The sequence below is a fragment of the Perna viridis genome, chromosome 10 (assembly GCF_037379345.1).
Source record: "Perna viridis isolate PV_CMFRI_1.1 ecotype Kerala chromosome 10, ASM3737934v1, whole genome shotgun sequence".
NCBI classification, from domain to species: Eukaryota; Metazoa; Mollusca; class Bivalvia; order Mytilida; family Mytilidae; genus Perna; species Perna viridis.
In genome coordinates this window covers 39,421,425-39,442,083 of record NC_142454.1, presented here as the reverse complement: position 1 = coordinate 39,442,083, position 20,659 = coordinate 39,421,425, and the positions used below count along the sequence as shown (strand labels likewise).

Genomic DNA, 20,659 nt, shown 5'->3' with positions numbered 1-20,659 from the left:
AGGGTTATATGAAAAGCCGCATGTTAATTTCTGTTTACTATAACACTGTTAACAAAAATCAAAAATAAGAATATGTAGGCTTTCCTACCATGAATCGCATTTTGCATGATTCTTTTCTTGAGCTCTTCTTAAATATTTTTCGTGTGAAAAAATGCCAAACTTGAACAATATTTTTGTTGTCTTATAGGATATGAAGAAAAAAAGGGTTGCAGACCAACATGAAAGTAGTATTATGAGTGAAGGAGAATATTTTGCAAATTTTTCTGATTCAGAAGAGGAATGTCCTGATGATAGTGCTGACGAAGATTGGAAAATGACGCCAATAGTTAGAGCCAAGGTATCCATAAGTACCAGTCCTTATAAAAATCAGACACGGCCTATGTATGGTAGAGGTGATTCATGGTGAAGGAAAACCCACCAAACAATTCTTTGTTTATCTGCAATCCTATATTTTTACATAACAATAGTCTTTTTCTGTATTCTGATATGTATTTTTAAGATAAATATACATTCATCTTTTGACTTAAATCAACCGAATCAAGAACAATAACTATATCTATATAGTTTTTATCTCAAAAGTGCAACAACTGAATGAGAGACTAAGACAGGTTATGTAGACTAACTTTTCTTGAATAAAAAACAGAAGTGAGTTTTGACATACACGAGATCAACTCCTGTCTGATTTTTAAAAGGACTGCTACTTGAACAGTTAGCTTTGAAATCCACAATGTCTTTCAAAAATTTTACCAATTTTAGCATGACTAAGAGAAATAAGTAAAAACAGGGAATGTGTCAAAGTGACAGCAACCCCAGGGCTCAAGGGATTAATGAAAAACAGAGAGAAGACCCTGACAACAAAATTGATAAAATCCATGGTAACAGAATGATGGCACTCCTGTAGAATAAACTAAAAAGTCAAATAATGACATAAAGACAAATTAATGACCAACATTAATATTAGGGTCTATGTTTTTGAGATAAATTTTGGTTTTTTTTTTTGGACATACATACATGTTTGTACATAACTAAATATTTTGAAATATATGAAATCAGCCTGCTGACTGAATGATCGACTGTGTTATACATATACAAAAAATTGTACATCTATACCGCTTCCCCTTTCCAAATTTATAGCGGCCTTTCATAGCTTACTTTAAGGTGTGTTTTCACTTATTGAGGACCTATTGGTGATTTCTGTAATTATTGACTACTTTATTAAGGCTATACAATGGTGCATTTGTCGTGTTTCACCATGTCTGTTCTTTTTTTCTATTGTTACAAAAACTTGATTGAAATACTTGCTTGGAACCTAATATACGGTAGATTTCCAAGATTTTTTTGAATTTGTTATTTGGAGAGAGATAACTAAGGTCAAAATATCACTAAAAAATGGAGTACAGTACTGATATTAGGTGATGTCAGAAAATGAGAGGGCAACTTCACTTCACTTTTGGAGTAGTCTGAGGGCAAAGCAAGGGACCCCAGGGCGACTGTATTGCCTAAATTGCCCAGTAGCATAAGCTTTGAATCCTAACAAACTGTGAAGAAACCAGCCATAAATATAGACATTATGTGTAAATGTTCAAAAGATTTAAGGGAGGCAAAAAAAAAAATAAAGATTTTTTGTTGTTACAGTCTTGAAGTGAATCAGGCTATTCAATCACAGTATTACTTTGAATTCAGAAATTTTTTTGCAATTTAGGTTTTCTACCGCATATCTCTCCAACAGCAACACTTTTAAAAAAAAATCAGGAAATCAGGGTAGGAGTTGTACAGAGTCTGTCTCTGTATTTACAGTACTTGTTTTATACTGTTTTGTCTGTTTCAGAGAAAGGGTTCTCATAGGGCCTCAATTACCAAATGTAATTGTAAAACAAATTGTCTTAAGAAGATTTGCGGGTGTAGGAAACAGGGTGTTGCCTGTTCAGATCTGTGTAGATGTTCTGATCAGTGTAAGAATATGGAAAAACCTTGTTCTACCACGAATAATAATGACGAGGATGACAGCATGTCTTTGTTAGTGGTAAGACCATGATAAAATTTATTTAACCCTCGCATTCAAAAGTTATAATATTTCATCATGTATTTAAAGTGAAAAATTCAGTAAAAATGTATCTGAATCAGCTTACATGCCTACTTGAGGGCTGTTGTTTCTGTGAGCTAAAAAAATTTGACTATTACAAAGCATGATCTGAAATGCATGAAATATCCGCCTCAGGACGTAAAACCACATTCAATTAATCAATAATTCTATAATCTAAGAGTACAGTTTTAATTCCAAATTGGCATGATGAGAACATTTCTTGTAAATCAAGAGATTTAAACAAAGGTCTGACTTCACAAATCATGGGTAGATGCTGCTTGGTAATTTTTTTGGGGGGTCAAATTAGGGGAGGTAATCTGCATGTTTTTCAGCCTTTGTGAAGCCAGTCAGGCTTTCAGGAGTTCTGCTCAATAGATTTTTTTTAGGGTTGTGATTATAATTTCTTGACATAGAAATGTGTTTAAAAAATCAACAATGGCTGCCTAATTTTTTAGGGATATTATCTTGGAAATTTCATATTTTGCCCAGGTGACATGGAACAGTATTCTTATTATTTCCCCCATAAACAAAGTGGGGATGTATAGTGATAGGGGTGGTTGTCCTTCCTTTTTTTGATTTTTTTCTGCTTTTTAGTGGAATTCCGCTATTTCAAATCCGAATTTTTACAGTTACGATTCTTTTTCCACTGTATATTTACTTCCAATTATGCTAATTTCCACTTTGTTGACCTCATCTCTGTGTTACTCAGAGAGAGCCCCATTTCTCCTTGTACACCTCTGAATGGAATTTAATGAAACTTTCACAGAATCTTTATTACATATTCCCATTGTGCTCCTTATATTTTAGATTTTGATCCAAACATTTTTTTAGGTCAAAGGATACATATTATCACAAGGGGGAGTGGTGTATCAAGTTTTTGAGCATTTCTCATAGTTTTTTATATCATTTGTAGGCATCGTCAACCATTGATTCTACAACAACATTGAATAGTACATACAACTTGGACGAGAAGGAGAACATTTCAATGCAGAACAATAGTGCAAATGATTTCGTGGAGCCAGCGGTTCCTAAACGACGGTCACGGAAAGCTAAGAGTGAGGACATCAGTTCGTCAACTGAGGAGAAAGCATTCAAGAAGAGGAAGTTGTTAAGTAGCAGTGGAAGCTTCTTCAAGCCGTTGTCATAGTTACATTATATTTATATTAGTTTATTTACATATTTGAGTTAGAAACAGGAGCTATTTTGTGTGTTTTTTATTCTCATTGCAATTGTAGAGGCTTTCAATATTTTATTATCTGTATGATATGTTTGTTTTGTAAAATGGATACTATTTAATTTGTCCATAGACACATTATGATGGCCAGTTACTGTTACAAACCAATTTTTTCACATTTTTAGAGAATTGTATATGTTATGGTGATCTTTTTTGGTGTAGAGAGCTATTGCATATTCACAGTTTTCTTAATCTACAAAGATAAATTCCAAACAAAATGTAGAAAATCCATTGAAGATATTGCTGTACCAATCAAATCCAGGAATTCAAAAATCCTTGAACTGAATAAATGTTTGACAAACTACGAATATCAATAATCACATTTAAAGTAATTTCATGGTACAAAATGTGTATGTAAATGTATTTCTTAAGTGCAGGTTTCGCTTAGAATCATGAATATAAGGAAATAATGTAAGTTTGATTTTGTCCATTAAAAACCAACCTATTAATGTCTTTCAGAAAATTTCATTTACATGTATAAAAGAAAATTACCGGTAAAAGTATCTTTAAGTTGGGGAAAAAACCTGTTCAATTGTTTTTTTTGAATTCTTTTGAAAATTATTTCCTGCCTTTATGGATACATTTATGTTTTAACTCCAAACACTATTAATATTGTATATGTAAGTATGCCTTGTTGTGATGTTCTTTATGGGACAGATCTTTGATATAGAGGTTGTGGTGACAATGTATTGTGTTCAATTTAATTTCGGCAATATTAATTTTCACAATTAACATGTTGGATGCCAATTTAATTTTGAAGTTATTTATTATAACCCCCCACACAAACGAAGTTTGGAAGGGGGTATATTTGAATCACCCCATCTGTCTGTCTGTCTGTCCATCCTTCAGTCCACATTTCTTGTAAGGGCATCTCCTCCTATTCAAATCACTCAAGGGATTTTAATGAAATTTAATAGGAAGGTTGTGTATCATATGTAGATGTACCTGAAGGAATATAATTACTATTGAAGGACTCCTAAGGGAGATAATTTAAATCAAGGGTTTAAGCACAAAATCTCCAAAACTGGTCAAAGGATTTTGATGAAATTTTATAGGAAAATTGGAAATCAGAGGTAGATATGCTTGAAGAAATATAATTACTGTTGAATGATACCAAAAGGAGATAATTCAACAAGTGTTTTACATTTAAGTCCGTGCACTTTGCTTGTGAAAGGCCCCGGGTTCGATCCCTGGCATCTCCACTTCTATATTTATCGTCTGAATAGAGCTGAAATATTGCTGCTTGGACGTTAAACCCCAACAAACCTTTAAGTCCATATGAAGCGGATGATGTTCTCTCTGTGACCTTGCTCATTGTATTTCTAGTTTTGCTTTTAACACCATCTATGATGTAATCTATCACAAATATAAGCATTGATATATATTTCTCGTTGTCTTTTTCTTGCTGACAAAAATAAGTTGTTTTACAGGTTCTTAGGTTTTAAATTCTGTATTTGTACATTTAAATTTCCCCCCATAAATTTTCTAACAAACAATTTAAGCTCTCTTGAATATGAAGTACCTTTGTGACTTCTTTAACTGGATGCTCTACTAGAGGGCTATTTCATATTTTGAGTGTATTTTATTTATATGTGGATTAAGCCTTTTGTCAATGGTTTTGATAGGAAATGTGGCTGTGAGAAGAATTTTATGTTGAATATTTAAATTTTATTGTGTACTATTATATGATTTTAAGAGTAGTTGATTTTGGATTAAATTGTAAATGTAATATTTGTCATTACTTACAACTTATGCATCAGTGCCCACCCAATATTTTGTCATTACTTACAACTTATGCATCAGTGCCCACCCAAACAACTTTCTCTGTCTTTTCGTCATGTGTCATGTCAGCATATTTTTTTAAACAGTCAAGATATTAATGAAAATTTTGAATTATTTTTGTATTTAGAAATAAGAAGTACAATGTACATGTATTGAAATTTTTTTTATTGTTCTAGTAAAACATATTGGGGACGGGGTGGGGTGCTGAAGGCACTTATATTCTTTGTATATGGATGGATGTTCAGGTCGCCTCTTAAAATATAAAATTTAATACAAAACATCAATTGAACTTCTATGGGTGACTTCGCTGTTGAAAAAATGTTTTCCCCAGGTACTTCATATCTTTTTAATGGAACAGACATTAGTCATGTTGTCTTGGCTTAGAAGTTAAGTTGGTTTATAACAAAGTCCAAGACAAATTTACTTATTACAACACATAACTAGCCCTTCCAGTAAGGCTTAGTTTCACCCAATTTTATCCCACCCCACTCCGAAAGGGTATACAATTTTACCCTTGTCCACCTATCTTTCAGTCACACTTGTCATATCATTTTCCTTGTAACTATATGTCCTAGTCACTTAGTATTTTGAATCAAGCATTATGTTTTTTTGTGTGCACTATTGTGGGATTTCATTTCAGGCATGAGCAACAGCAACTTCCTGTGCTTTCCTAAACTAAAAATAACCCAAAAAGCATAAAATGACATTTCCAGTCGCAGCATGACGAGTTGTTTGAGATGAACATATTGTGCATGTGTATGATTTTCTTTATTATATCTATTATGTTAATAGATTACAACTTTGCAATTTGATGTAATTTTAGTAAACATGAGTAGATGTTTTTAATTTGTTCTGATTTTTTCTGTCTTTTCTTCTTATACATGTATTTCTGTAATGTATTGTGTCTTTTAAAATTATTGTTGTTCTGCATCATTTACTAAGGAAACTTGGGCTTTTTTAAATTTTCTTGTTGACTTTTTTATCTTTACTGTGCTAATATGAATGCAAATTAACTGAGAATGGTCGGTATCACCCCGCTTTCTGTTGTAAAGAAATCTATATTTAAAAATTTTTTTGTAATGTTTAAATATTATGAATATCTGAGTTTTTTGCATTATTTTGTGTTATTATTATGTGAGAATGTACTATTGTGTGCAAGTGAAAGTTTAGAGAATAGGCCAGTGTTAAGGGCTTCTTTCTGAGAAAAACCACTTTCTTGTATAAAAAAAAATCCAAACTTGAGAAACATGAAACCTGTTCATTATTGCAAATGCATGTAGTAAGGCAATTGTGCCACACATGAAAATCATATGGTTTACATCATATGTTCTTTCAATATATGATAATCTCATGGTTATCATATGATTTCAAGCCCATATTATCATATGATAATCATGTGACTATCATATGTTTAATATCATATGATTACCATATGAATCGAACACCATATGATTATCATATGTGGCACATTTGGCTGTGTATTACAGTAAGGCAAATAAAAGGGCTTAACCCTGGATTTTAGTTGCATGGTAATTAAATAAATTATTCATTTTCCAATAAAGGGCTGTTTGATACCCATTTATTACTATATGTTTCAATCAAATTTTTATCATGAACCATCTTCTGGTATTAAAACAAATTTACAGCACATCTATATCTTTTTATTTTTTTACATCTGTAAGGGTAAATTCTACAGGATTGCCGTTAATCACTGTAGATGCCTTTTTATGTACCCAAAAAAAAAAGGAAAACTAAACATAAGAACCTCTTGACAAGGGAAACTCCTCTTTAATCTATAAAATGGATTTGAAGTAACATTTTAGAATGACTGGGCATCATTTGTTCAAGTTCATGCTAAGGGAGATAACTCAAAATTAAAGTTTACATAAAAAAATTGACTGTTTCACCTCTGATGGATTTTAATATGTTATATATCATTTATTGATGTGCACAAGGGAATATACTCTGTCTCAGGTCACTTCAAGGGGAGATTATTTAACTTACCGGTTTAACTTAAAATCTAATTGAAGCAGAGGTTTTCTTTTTGTTAGATCTCATAATTTTAGTTGGTCTTCCTTTTCCACATGAGACAGTAAACCAGTTTGTCTAGTGTGCGAGTTATTCCAGTCCTTTCCTTCAAAATTCTCAACAACTAGCCCAAATAATAGAGGACTGATAAGATTTAACTAGCCCAAAACAAGAAATGTACATATTTCACTAGCCCGAATTAATGTTTACTAGCCCCAGGCTTCGGGCTGGTGGCTAAAGGCAAGCACTGTTATTCCCTTTGGCATGAAATGTCCATGAACCAATAACTGGAAAAAGGACTACATGTATTAGGTAAATTTTAGACATTGCATTTTGTCTAGCCTGCAATAAATGTCACAGAGGGCAAGACTAAGGTATTGGAGTCTATGTTAACTTTTCTGATTTGGTCAGTTTAATATAAACCACCTGTGCTAGGTCTAACATATTTGGTGTACAGCTGCATTAGCATTTTATTTCACAATTCTGTATCTGTTTTTTATGTATGTCCTTGCAGTCATGGTCTATTGACTTTGTAATTTCATGTTACTGAAACATCACTTATCACAGTTCCATATACTGTGAAAGTACTTCAATTCATGGATACTAATTTTCATTGATAAGAAAAGAAACACAAGTTCGTAGATTCTTGAATTCGTGGTTTTAAGGTTTTCAGTAAACACCAATGAGGTCCTCCTTTTCTTTGGGAACCAAATTTCATGGTTTAGCTTACCCACAAAAACCAAAAAAATTGGTACCCCAGGAACAGTAGTGCTTTCACAGTATGCAATATAAATTATACCTAAGAAATCTCTCCACTTTGATGGGATAGTGTCAAGTGGTTGAAATTGTTCATGCTATATAAAATTAGTAACAATGTCACCATCAATTAAGTTTTGATGAAAGTATCCATGTCCAACAGGCCAGACATATCTCTGGGACATCATAGTATATACTTCAACCTCAATCTTCATATTATTCATGGAGTTTATCAAATTGACTGTGCAGTCCGGTAAGGCAGTTTCGAAAAACAGCATACTGTTCTTAGATTTATTTTAATAAATAGCTACAGCTTTGGTTAAAAAAACTAAATAGGAAATTATAAACATAATAATACAACTAAAAACCTGAGTAAAAATACACAAAAATTAAAGAAGTTGGTTCAGTAAGGGTAAAATTTGGCCACAAGAACAAAATCTACATGAAGAAAATTTTATGTTGTTTCTCCAGCTCTTTAATGTGTTTCATAGTTCATTTGATTGATTTATGGTAATAATTTGAACATATATTCCCTATCCAGCTTGGCGGAGATTGGAAAAATCGGTTAAAAAAAAGCTGGAAAACACCAAATTTAGTGCAGTTTTTCACTCTTTTAACAATGGCCACGTGTGTTGACTCTCATGCTTCATATATTTTGTGTATAATTGTCAGTTACAACTTGTGTAAAAATATCTTGAGTCAACAGATGTGTGACCACTTCCATTCCACACAAAAAACATCTTAAAAATTGCAGAAATGTTAAGTTTAAGGTTTTTGTAAAAATTACAAAAATGCAAACTGTTATTTCTAGAATAACGTCATAAATATTGTCAGAAACATCTTATATTCAGTGTTGGTGACCATTTTACTGTTCTACTACTATCTGGAAATCCATTTTAATCAAATTTTCTAAAAAGCTTAAACTATGAGGTCAAAAGGGGTCCTTACCGATCTTTCTCCTTTGAAAAGTTTGAGAACTAAGTTTTGTTTATCTCTAACAAAGAGAAATTTAACTACTTATATTTTCGCAAATGAACACATTTGAATAAATATCATTGAAAAGTTCTATGCTTGCTGATAAATTACTATTACATTGTAACTAGTTTTCCTTTTCATTTTTGCAGACACAAAATTAGGGGAGAAGAATAGAAACTCCAAAAGACTTTTAGAGTTTTTTTTTATGTCATTAAACCTTTGTTGGCATTTGATACATAATAGTACATCTATGATTATAAATGTGGCATATCAAGTTATTGAATTGAAAACATTTTTTTTTAAATAAAATTTTCTCTGTCATTCCATAAAGGGAAAATAGGAACATTACACAGAAACAGAAGTTGAAAATCAGAGAGCACTGAAAATTTCCTTCAATGTAAACCCCATCTATATAAAGCCAAATTTTAATAGTCCTTTCATTGGGAGCCAAGATAATTGTAATAGGAGTTGGGGAAGAGGTTATAAAAAAAATTGGAATGGCAGCATATTATTGGTAGTACAACTACACTTGGGTCTCTAATACCTTCAGGTATAAAAATGAAAATTAAATATTAACAAAAATATTCAACAACAAAATATATATAATCTGGACAATCATTTCTAAGTATATAATGACCTGGCCACAGACATTCAACTTCGAATTAAATCGCTACTATTCCTCGACCCTCAAAGTTGAGGAGGGTAGACTCTGTCAAAAGTTGTGACAAGTGCTCAGGCATTATTTGTTAGATCATCACATTGATATACACTTTTACCAATTAATGCTGAAATGTGAATTAAGGACTAGATTACACAGGAGTAGACATTAGGCAATACATGCATATTTTTGTACTAAAATATTTTTGCTAGAAACCCTTAAGTGTCGGTCCCTGTAAGAATCAGGCAGTAAGTGAAACATGGTATGAAAAACCCATCATTTTGATAGTGTAATTTGACTATTTGCACCATCAGAATCAAGAAAAACAACCAAGATTTTCCATATGCTGGACTTTTGAGTTACAATTTCATTGAAATGCACTGAAAATGAACATTTCAAAGGCAGATACCTAATTTTTCTAAGATTCTATTGAAAAATTTCTGCACAAAGCCAGTGATTCAGAGATCAAATAATGGTCTTTTCAAATAGAGAAAGTATCCTTAATTGATCTTACATTGTCAGATTGGTGGGGTTTTGACATGCATGTTTCTGATTTTTCCCATTTGGCCTGATTCTTACAAATACTTACACTTAATGCCTATTATATGCAATTTACAAAACACTTTAAAAAATGTTAGTGAATGTTAGCACATGTTTACAGCTATATTTTACTATGAAATAGTACTGTATATATACTAGAAAATTTCTGCTGAAATTTGTACACATTTTTCTATACTTCTAAGGATTCAAAGATTAACCTCTCATCAGCAGCATAATTAGAACTATATATGTAGGATGCGCATGGTTCCAAAATAAATTATATACAAGAAGTACTCAAATCCAAAAAATATTGAAATAGGAAGCCAAATCCAGCACAAATAAATTCTATCATTGTAGCCCTATATTTAATACAAGGAATGTGTTTTAGGCGTTTTGAATTCTATGTTCTAGCAAATTTTCACTAACATCAATTTTCAGCATTTTGCATCATCTTTATCTTTAAATTAAACAATATGTTTTGGGAAAGAAGTTATCCATTGAAAAGAATTCTTATAATGCTACCAACATTGGCCTGAAATGGTACACATTTGCAAAATAAGAAATGTAGTGTCAGAAAAATAAACTTCAATAAAACATCATCTCTCACATTGTTTACTGCAAGATGGATGCTCCAATCAAACCTTCCCGAAAAATTTGTATTTTCAACTTCTTGCACAATTTAGAAGTATTTTTCACTAAAATTGATAAAAGAAATAAAATAATAAAATTTGCCAACAGCCCCTGATTTTGAATAAAATATGACCTTACTGAAAATAATAAAAAAATGTGATTAGGGAAATGCCATTTGATTTTTAAAGGGGGCACAGGATCAAATATTCTTGATGCTTATCAATCTTATGTATACAAATTTATTCCTTCATTTTAAGCCTTTGGCCAAAGAACCAACTGCACAATCAGATTTTTTCACCCTGAGTTCCAGGTCTGCCACCCCTCTTTTCCCCCATAAAAATGAAAAACAAAAAGATTGCATTGTAAGATGATATACTAATGTTTTGTCACACACTACAACATAACTACAGAAGCAATAGGAGTGTTGGTGAAAAAAGAGGCAATAATCTCCGAAAAGGTTATAGGAATTTCTGTAAGCGATTTTACTTCTGCTATCAGACAAAGATATCATGCCATTGCCATAAACGAAAAGAAAAACCATGTCTCATGCCCTTCATCTAAGAATATCAGAAGACACTATACCGGTACTCGTACCATTTAACACGTTGGAATTCTGTTCCATCACAAAATAAAATATTGCTTGCTAACCAATCTCTAGCAATGCTGGGGTACAAAAGCAATGGGTGTTAAGCTCTAAACAATAAAAATGTATGAGAATTTGAAAAAAAAAATTTCCAGGAAACATTCAGAAGATTAAAGATTATTTCATTCCATGTTATTTAGCCTTACTAATATGCATCAGTAAGAAAGATGCTTACAACAGTGTAAGGGGACTACCATTTGATGGGGGGGGGGGCTGGTAGTTTAGGACAAAATATTATTTTCAAATATTTATAAATTAGAAAATTTATTTTCAAATGCTATTCAGCTATATTTTACTGTACAGTAGAACAAAGAGGCCAGATTTCTTTCTGAATTTACCAGGCCTAGCTATTTATTTACAAAAACTGCCAGCCTCTCAGAACCAGATGGTTGTCCCTAAATATCATTCAAATTGTATGGAACTTTACAGCCCTTTGTTATATTTTTTTAGTCGGGAAACTAAGGCACAGGCCATGTTTATACTGGGGATGGAAGGAATGGGATTTTTTAGAAAAAAATTTAGTTATTCCAATTACAGCAAAAAATCTTTTTTACTCAGCCAAGGACAGAAAAAAATATTATGATTCAAAATTCCCACCATTACTTAACAATGTAGATTTTCAAATAAAATTGTAAGCCGGCTGCTGCTGAAAATTATTAATTATTTTCGTGCTTGCACAAAAATACTTTTTAATCAAATTAAAATCCTAGGCCACCTCAAGCCGAAAATGGTCTGTGCCTAAATCAGATTCTGCACTTAGTTTCTAACATGAAAGTTGTAAATCACAAACCAATGATAAGTGGTCTGATGGAAAAGACCAAGAAGGAAGCTTGTTTTCTCCAAGATCTTCATCTTTTGGAATATCTAAAACTGCTTTTACTCTAAAATGTTTTGAGTGCCATATGTAGTCAATCGTCTTGCAATTTTCTACATTCCCAGTTGGACTTCCCCTAATTTTCCAAGTTGTATACTTTGGCTCTAATTTACTCTCTGACAAATTAGTGTAGCAGCTAGTAAGCTGGAGTGGTGAAGCCTTGAAAGCAGAATAAATGGGTTCCTTTGGGTCAGCATTGAAATCGCCACATACAATTATAGGAGTTGAACCAATCTTGTTTTCCAGATAGTTAAGTAAATATGACCCTTGTCTTAACCTTAGCTCATGATAGGCAGATTTTGCCTTCAAATGAGTCACGGCTACTGTGAAGTTTGGAGAACTGTAGTTAGCATCTCGGTGTGAAAAGGAACAGATTATAGAAACTTGGTTAGTTGGATGTCCATTTTGTTGAAGAACAACAGAGTCTTGCGAAAGTAACTGTAGTTTTTCTTCCAGATAAAACATTGCACAGCCGTCTGGTCCTGTGTTATATTCAAAATCTAAACATGGAGAGTCAGGTTTTGGAAAAAACATTCCCTTGTAGCCCAATCTACCTAAGTTTTCCTGTACAAACTGGAACTTGTCAACTTCTTGTAGACAAATGATATGTGGACTGTACTGTACAAGTTCCTCTAACACTCTCAGCTGCCTATATTCCCAGTCCAATGCCTCCAGCGGACACAGCACGAAGTTGTCACTCCCATAACACAGGGCTGTAAAGAAATTCATATTTGCTGATAATGCATGCAAGATCGATTGCAAAAATAAATCACTGCAAAAATGTCCCTAAATTATAGAAAGATGTTTGAAAAGTCTAAGTCGTGAAAATAAAGTGCAGCGAAATTGAATTAATGTTGTGGCAGGACAGCCTACCTACGTTGTTGTGCGTTGTATTAGTGATATTTAAACAGGCAGTTAATTGAGTTGACTACAAGATTAATTCTCTAGCTAAATTGGTTTGCCGTTGGCTTGTTACCAAGCTGTCATAGGTTCTTTCCTTGGTGACATAGGTATAATTTTGTGAGTCAAATCATGCTCTCCCGTTACAATATCTTGAAACACAAAAATAGGTCTCCAAGAAAAGAAGTAAGAAAAAAACCATTTCATGTTTTGAGGAGAAAGATATAAATTTCTACCAAAATACCTTATACTGTAATATTGATTTGATCCAAATATAAGCCTTTTATTAATGCACCAATATTTGTCAAGGGCATTTTTTCTCATTATGAATCCTGCCTTGTACTTCAAATTTTATATACTGTAAATGTACTTTAATTTGTGGGTACCAATTTTCGTCGTTTAAAGAAAAATGATCAGTTCATAGATTTTTGAATTTATGAATTTGACAATTTCTATCATACAATCAGATAGGAAATTTCTTTTTCGTGGGGAACAAAATTTCGTGGTTTACCAACCCAACAAAACTCATGAAAGTTGGTACCCCATGAACCATCATACGTTTACAGTATAGTCCTCCCCAATTTATACAAAGTCTTTTTCAGTTCTAATTTTAAAACATTCTAAATACTTTCTTCATAGATAACTGTGACCTCAAACTGAAGAAAAATGAGATGGAGAGAGCAATGTATAACAAAATTGCTTTTTTCACCAAAAAAAATTGTTATGACTATAAAATCAAGCAGTTTGTCTCTTCCAAGGCTCTGGAAATTTTGCCAGTAAGTTTCAGTCATTTTGTTGGTCTTAAAAGACAAGTTTTTCTAATTAGTATCAATCATTGTTATCCCTACATATCATTTAAAACTTTCTTCAAAGAAAACTTTGATAAACTTTAATTTGATACTGTTTCATATGGGATATACAGCTTTTATGATAAATTTTCCATAAATCTGGAGTTTCCATACAACACTTTAAAAAAACTTCATTTTGGTAAAAAAAAAAAAAACCAAACAACTATCTCTCTTAAGCATACCTTGAATTTCCCTTATTGAATTATTTACCCCCCCCCACCACAACCTTTCCTTGGTTTTGTCCCTGTTTGTTTTATGTATAGAACAACAGATTATTTATTACCTTGCGCCAACATGTTCCACTGCATGACTCTCACAACAGGTCCTGCATTTTGGTCATTTGTATCACATTTAATAAATTCCCTCTTCAACTTTGGAGGTAATTTTTTCTCCTCAACTTTTCCCATTATTTCATGGTATAAATCACTAGTAGCCATCTTAGTACTTGATTAAACAGCACCTATTTTTTTAAAAAAGAACAAGTTATGTTTGAATACTTATATACATTGTATTGGATGCAAAAACGAAGAAATTTAATGGTATTACATGTATCTTCAAAACATATCTTGTCAGCAGCCAATCCTTTCCTGAGCATTGATGTTTGATGTATTTTTCCAAGTTTTGTTATCTTTCCAATCCATTTAATTTTCACAATTTTTCTGGCTGCATTTAATGATACCAGGAAAATCAAAATGTCATCAAATACAATTTCATACATATATGTTATCCCAGGGGCAGATCCCAACACTTTGAAAGTGAGGTTCCTCAGAAAAAATGGGGGTGCTAGGACATTATTTGCCATTTTTGTCAGTTTTACATATGAAAATTACACTTTCCAATAAAAAGGGAGGTGCCAAACCCCTGAACCCCCTCTGGATCTGCCACTGCATTCCTATATAATGTATATCTACATGTATATGTACATGTAACTCGAGATATTCTTGAAACCCCACAACAAAATCTGATACAAATATACAAAGAGAAATGTCGAAAATAAAAATTTCCTTATTATTTTTTTAAAAGTTAATAATTGTAGTCTCAAAAAGGGTTAATTTACTAGTACAGTGTAATAAAACTGAATTGAACAAAGAACCAAAATTCTAGTGGAATCTACAAAAAAAACCTTATAATTGTAAAAATATTGCAAATGGATCTACTACTTACTAACATGTATCACATGTACACATAACATCCAAATTAAAACATTCATAAACTGGTACATTTACACAGGAAATAAATTAATCATTCAAATCCTTCCTGACTACTCAGGCCATTTTAACTCATAATTTTTAAAAGATGTTATGACATACAATAGTGACACACATCAGAAAATCATCAAAAAATGTCCTTGTCTTTTTAATAAAGTAATATGATAAGTTATATCCTAAAAACATATTTAATACAATATCTGCAGAGTAATATTTTCTGTAAAGGAGCAGGACAGTGGTCATGAAAATTACATGTACATGCAAATAAGACCTAATTCCTGAACATAATTTTTATAGTATATTTTATTAAACACAGCTTCAACTTGAATCAATAGATCATGATGGGAAGTCCATTTCTTTAGTCAACCTTTTTAAATTGTATAAAAGCACCCAGTATGTCCCATTAGTAATTTGACAACCAATAAGAGTAAAAAAGAAGGTTGGAAAGTGAAAAAAAATAAATGACTACTTGTATAGTCATTTGTTGTGAAAAAACTGGCATGAACTACACAGCCAAATGTGCCACACATAAGAATCATATGGTTTGCAACATATGATTATCATATCATATGAAAATCATGTTTTTCAAAAAAAAAACATATGATTACCATATGATTTCAAGCTCAAATTAACATATGAGAATCATATGACTAACATATGTAAATCATCACATGATTACCAGATTATCATATGTAACACATTTGGCTGTGTTTATATATTTGTTACAACTCTTATAGATATTTTATTATTTTAACTCTAGTTTTGTAACTTTCAGAAAACATTCAAGTTGATCAGAAAAGAAAAACAAAAACAAAAAACTAAATGGAAAAAAAATGATCTCAATGTTTGTATCTTTATTTGCCTGAATTTATGGTGAGCCTGTACCTAATGATCATCAGTGTTTTTTTTTAAAGTTGCACTTTGAAGAGGACTGAATAGCAAAAAGGGAGATAATTAGACTGATTATAAAAAAAAATAGCTATCAGTAAATGCTCTATCCTCTTTCATCCTCCCTGGATTTGACATTTTATATTAGCAACTCCGCAGGTGTTTCTAGAAAAGCTAACTCTACCTGTGCACCTGGTCCATGCTCCCAGTTTTTAGTGGAGTTTCAAGTTGCTCATTTACTTTTTTTGCTTTGTATGTATCATTTTGGTTATTTTATTTTCTTTGTTATGTATGTCTGTTTTCCATGTCTGGTCTTTGTCCCTGGACTACATTCTTTCGATTTCTGCTAGAATCTTGTTTCCCTTGATTACTTTTTCTAAATTACATTTCAAAACCCAATCCAAATATTTCATAAGTCAAATGCCAGCAATTTATGGTAATAGTTTGGTACACTCTACCAAATCATGTGAAAATTGAGATCCTTACAAAGAAATTATTATTCAATAGCAATTCTGGGTAACCATGGTAACCCCTGGATAATCCATTATGAAATTACCATATGATTGATACAAGTATAGCTACTACATGTAGCTATTTTAAAAACTAAGTCAGTAACTAATCTATATATATTGTAAATAAAAATTGTATGTATGTTAACTTTTATATGACTGCACTGTAGACCCAATTTTCTACTGCTTTTTCAAGTCTGGATTACACAATTATAATTACTTCATTCAGGAGTTCAAATTAGCACTGGTCTGAGGTCTGGTGCCCACGATTTCTGATGCAGGACTATCGTCATGATATCTTTCACCTAGGCCCTAGACCTGGCATATTTATGTTTACAAATATTCAAGGATGAACAAAAATCCAGGGCCTATCACTCTTGAATATAAATTTGAACCCAAGCTTTTTATTTATATATTTACTTCAGATTTTGCCAATACGGTTTGTAAGTCTTGTCATGTGAGTCCATGGTTTCACGAGAATGGGTCCTAGTCCCTAATTCAAATCTATTGAGATTTGTCATTTTCAGAGTGTTGGGTTCAGTATATAAAAGCAAAACATATTTTTGTGTAAAAATACAAATAAAATTGACAAATATCAATATCAACACAATAAAAGTATTAAGAAAAAGCGTAAAATAGAAGATTTTCCATTGTAATACAGCATTTCAAGATCCCAGAAGTAAACAATAAAATACAGGCCATTCTTTTGATTTCAATATGTTCTAGATCAGCAATTCTAGAAAGGAAAATGAAACTAGAATGAGACTTACAAGACCCTATTTCCAATGTTAATCTACTGCTAGTAACATATGGTCTCTGACATACATGTTATGGTATACAACTATCTGTCTGTCCATGTTTTGTAATGACACTTTGGTTGCATTATTGTCTTCATGGAAGAAACATTTTGTTTCAAGATGATATATATATATATATATGAACAAGAGGCTCCCAGGAGCCTGAATCCCTCACCTGTTTAAATGCTTGTCTTTCAAGGGCAATAACTCTAACAAGGAGATGTACAACAATTTTGACTCAAGAAGACTGATAGGACTTATCATAAGGAGCATTTCAATTATTTAAACTTTCTTTCTATCTATTATATTTTTCAAGATAATGATGTTGACTGAAAACTGCTAAAAACATAATTTTTCACCTTTCAAAGGCAATAACTCTGACAAGGAGTCGTCAGACAACTTTAATACAATGCAAACTTTTGTAGAAAGTTTCTTTCTATCACAGTTTTCACAATATTGATTGAAAACTGTAAAAAAAAATGTCATATTTTACCTTTCAAGGGCGATACCTCTAAACAAGAAGTTGTCTGAAAATTGTAGGCCTTAAAGGTCTCAGTCTTGTATTCGTTGCCCCATAGCCTTCTATAGTATACCTTAAATTATCATGATTTTAAATAAAAATAGACAAAGAGTTTCAATCTAACTTTAGACCATGTTTTTCCATTAAGGAAATGTCAAAAATGATTTTTAGGTCCATTTTAGAAAAAAAGGCACAAACTTTGGTACACCAGGACCACTACATGTAAAAATAGACTTTTTCTAACTTTCACTTTCATTTTGAGTTCATAAAATAGACCCCTTTTCTGAACCATTATTTTTCATGAAAATACTGTTTTTCCTCAAAAACAAGTTATTTGTGTCATATCTTGATATTTACCTTGCACTTCTGATGAAAAATGATAGTCATTTGCCGAGAAACAAAAACAAGATAAGGCAAAAAGAAAGCACACTATATTTTTTAGCCTCCATGTTTTGACATACACCCGCTCAGGAATATGTAATACAAGACTGATACCTAAAATAAGGATCATTTTGGCAATTGAAAGAATTTTGCTTTGACTTACAGTTTAGGAGATGTATGAGGAAAACTTCTGATTGACCCCTTTGTTCTATTTAAAGTAAAAGCAGCCATGTTCTTCAAAAATTCCCACAGCAGATCTATGCAGAATTCTAAATTTTGTTCAAACTGGTCAAGTAATGTCACAGAAGAAATAACATTAAAAATAGCAAAAAGTGTAGAAAAGGGCAATAACTCCAACATGGCTTATCAGATTAAAATGAAAATTTTACTACATATAGGAGAGTTCTTCATGATGTCATCACTTACCTGTGATTTGGATTTGGTTGGCAAAAAATCCTTTGAGTGGCATGGGGCATCAACTTTAAATCATCATAAATTTTTCATTTTTAAAGATAATTGAAAAATTCTTTTGGTTCCCAACATTGCAAATAAACTTCTTTTTATCCATGGAATTTTTAAATAAATATTCAGACTATATACACATAAGATTTTAATTATAATTGTATACAAAAATAGAGGTTTACATATAAATATCACTACAAATTTATTTTTCAAGTAAAAGAGATAAAAATCCACATACATAATATGAATTATTTAATCTAAATGAAACATTTTACAGAACCAAAATTGGATATTTAATAACAAATTTATAAAGTTTTGAAAATTCGGATTCTAATCTTGAAATTGTGAATTGTTTATTTAGTTGTTTATTTGCCAACCAATTTGACACTTAATGATATGCAAATTAGTGAATATGACATCACTAATGAGACTGGCGACCTCTCCTATAGACCTAATCATACTAAACATTTTAACTGTGTCAGAATTTGGCTCAACCTAACATTTTTAAGATACTGTAAACATATTCATTTTTGTGGTGTACTAATTTTCGCTATTTTCATGGTGTACAGAAAAACATGAAGGATAGTACCAGCAAAATTGATTTTCAACATGAAATAACGCTAGTTTCTGCTCCGTTCCATTCCAAAAATAACAAGCAACGCCTGCTCTCTGTGCTCTATGAAATTTTTGTAACATATTTGGTATCAGCATACAGAAAAATGATTCCGGAAATGACTAGGTAGGTATGACATGCACAATTTTAACTTGAAAGTCGTTACAAGCAGTTAAAGGGTGGTACTCCGTGGTACCGCTGAATCTCCAACTTTTTGTATGGCACATCATTCTGACCCCAACCCGACATAGTGAAACCCTGCAATCTAAGCCAAACCCAAAGCTATTTTTCAGGCAATTTTACAAATATGCTGTCTCCCACAAATTTCTGATGAAAAAATCCTAAACAAACTCAGCAAAATGATTAATGGCATGAAGTCTAATTTACTAAATGGGAATATAATGCTTCAGTGCCTTTGCCTTCCTCAAAGACCATCTACTTCTCATAGAGAAGTTTTTGCTTTTCTTCATCGAATCTACTTAGCATAGTTTTTTTTATTTACTTTGATCCAAGGTTATTCAAAAGTTGCATTCATAAAATTTTATGACATACAAAGCAAGTTTTCCCTTTTTGTGTAAAGCACTGTCGTCCTGACACTTGACCGGATGTTTACAATGCATTACTAAGTTGCTAAAATCTAGACGGTGAACACATGATTTTTATCCGGACTTGCGAATAAAGGTAAGTCACGTTATAAAAAAAAACGGGGATTATAGATTATGAGTCAAAATGACTGTGCTGTCTTGGCAGTCTAACTGTTTTTAAGAAACTTGCTCCAACTACAGGGGCTTGCTTCCTCTATCAAAAATGTAGCCCCACTAAATATTTAACCTATGGATATACACTAGTGGGGCCGCACATTTGATAGTGGGAGCAAGCGCCTGTGGTATATACTAGTGAGGCTGCATTTTTTTGATAGTGGGAGCAAGCCCCAGTGCTCCAACAATAAAATATGTAGCACGACTCCAGGGATCAGCGCCTGACAGTAACTGCCTTTAATACGCAGATGACTTTACCAAAGTTTTCATCTGAGATTAATTAGATAATACTGGGCTCGCAAACATGTTTAACAACGCAATATACTTTATGCATCTCTCCCAAGCCAGAAACCTGAAGTTCAGTGGTTGCCGTTGTTTCATGATAATATGTTATTGCTATTCGTTCTATGTTTTTTTTCTATATAATAGGTCGATTTTTTTGTATTTATATGAATTGTTCAGTTTATTTCATTTGTTTTTGAGCATGTAACACCTTGCTATTCTTCCCATTATTGAAGACCGTGTGGTAATTTGTAGAAGTTTCATTGGTCGTCGCTAGACTTTTGGTGGAT

General features: G+C 32.2%; 2 protein-coding genes across 5 annotated transcripts in view; one reads left to right on the top strand and one right to left on the bottom strand.

Annotated features, from left to right (window-relative positions):
• The window catches only part of LOC148605713 (chromosome-associated kinesin KIF4A-like), a 30,938-nt gene extending 24,189 nt beyond the window's left edge, over nt 1-6,749 (top strand). The window contains exons 26-28 of the mRNA XM_088548107.1: nt 188-337; nt 1,829-2,023; nt 2,997-6,749. Of these exons, the coding sequence (XP_088404233.1) occupies nt 188-337; nt 1,829-2,023; nt 2,997-3,230 (579 nt within the window). The 3' untranslated portion in view covers nt 3,231-6,749. The remainder of the gene's footprint in view (nt 1-187; nt 338-1,828; nt 2,024-2,996) is intronic.
• Nucleotides 6,750-8,160: 1,411 nt separating this feature from the next.
• LOC148605712 (nocturnin-like) lies at nt 8,161-19,948 on the bottom strand. 4 transcript variants are annotated; one of them, XM_088548108.1, is made up of 3 exons: nt 19,882-19,948; nt 14,235-14,411; nt 8,161-12,916 (listed from the first exon to the last, which is right to left on the bottom strand). In XM_088548108.1, exons 2-3 carry the CDS (start codon nt 14,386-14,388, stop codon nt 12,093-12,095), a joined length of 978 nt encoding a protein of 325 aa, XP_088404234.1. In that variant the 5' UTR covers nt 14,389-14,411; nt 19,882-19,948; the 3' UTR covers nt 8,161-12,092. The 4 variants fall into 4 exon arrangements, with proteins under 4 accessions (XP_088404234.1, XP_088404236.1, XP_088404235.1 ...); XM_088548110.1 differs by having other exon boundaries at nt 19,832-19,942; XM_088548109.1 differs by lacking the exon at nt 19,882-19,948 and adding an exon at nt 15,116-15,186.
• Between the last annotated feature and the right edge of the window lie 711 nt (nt 19,949-20,659).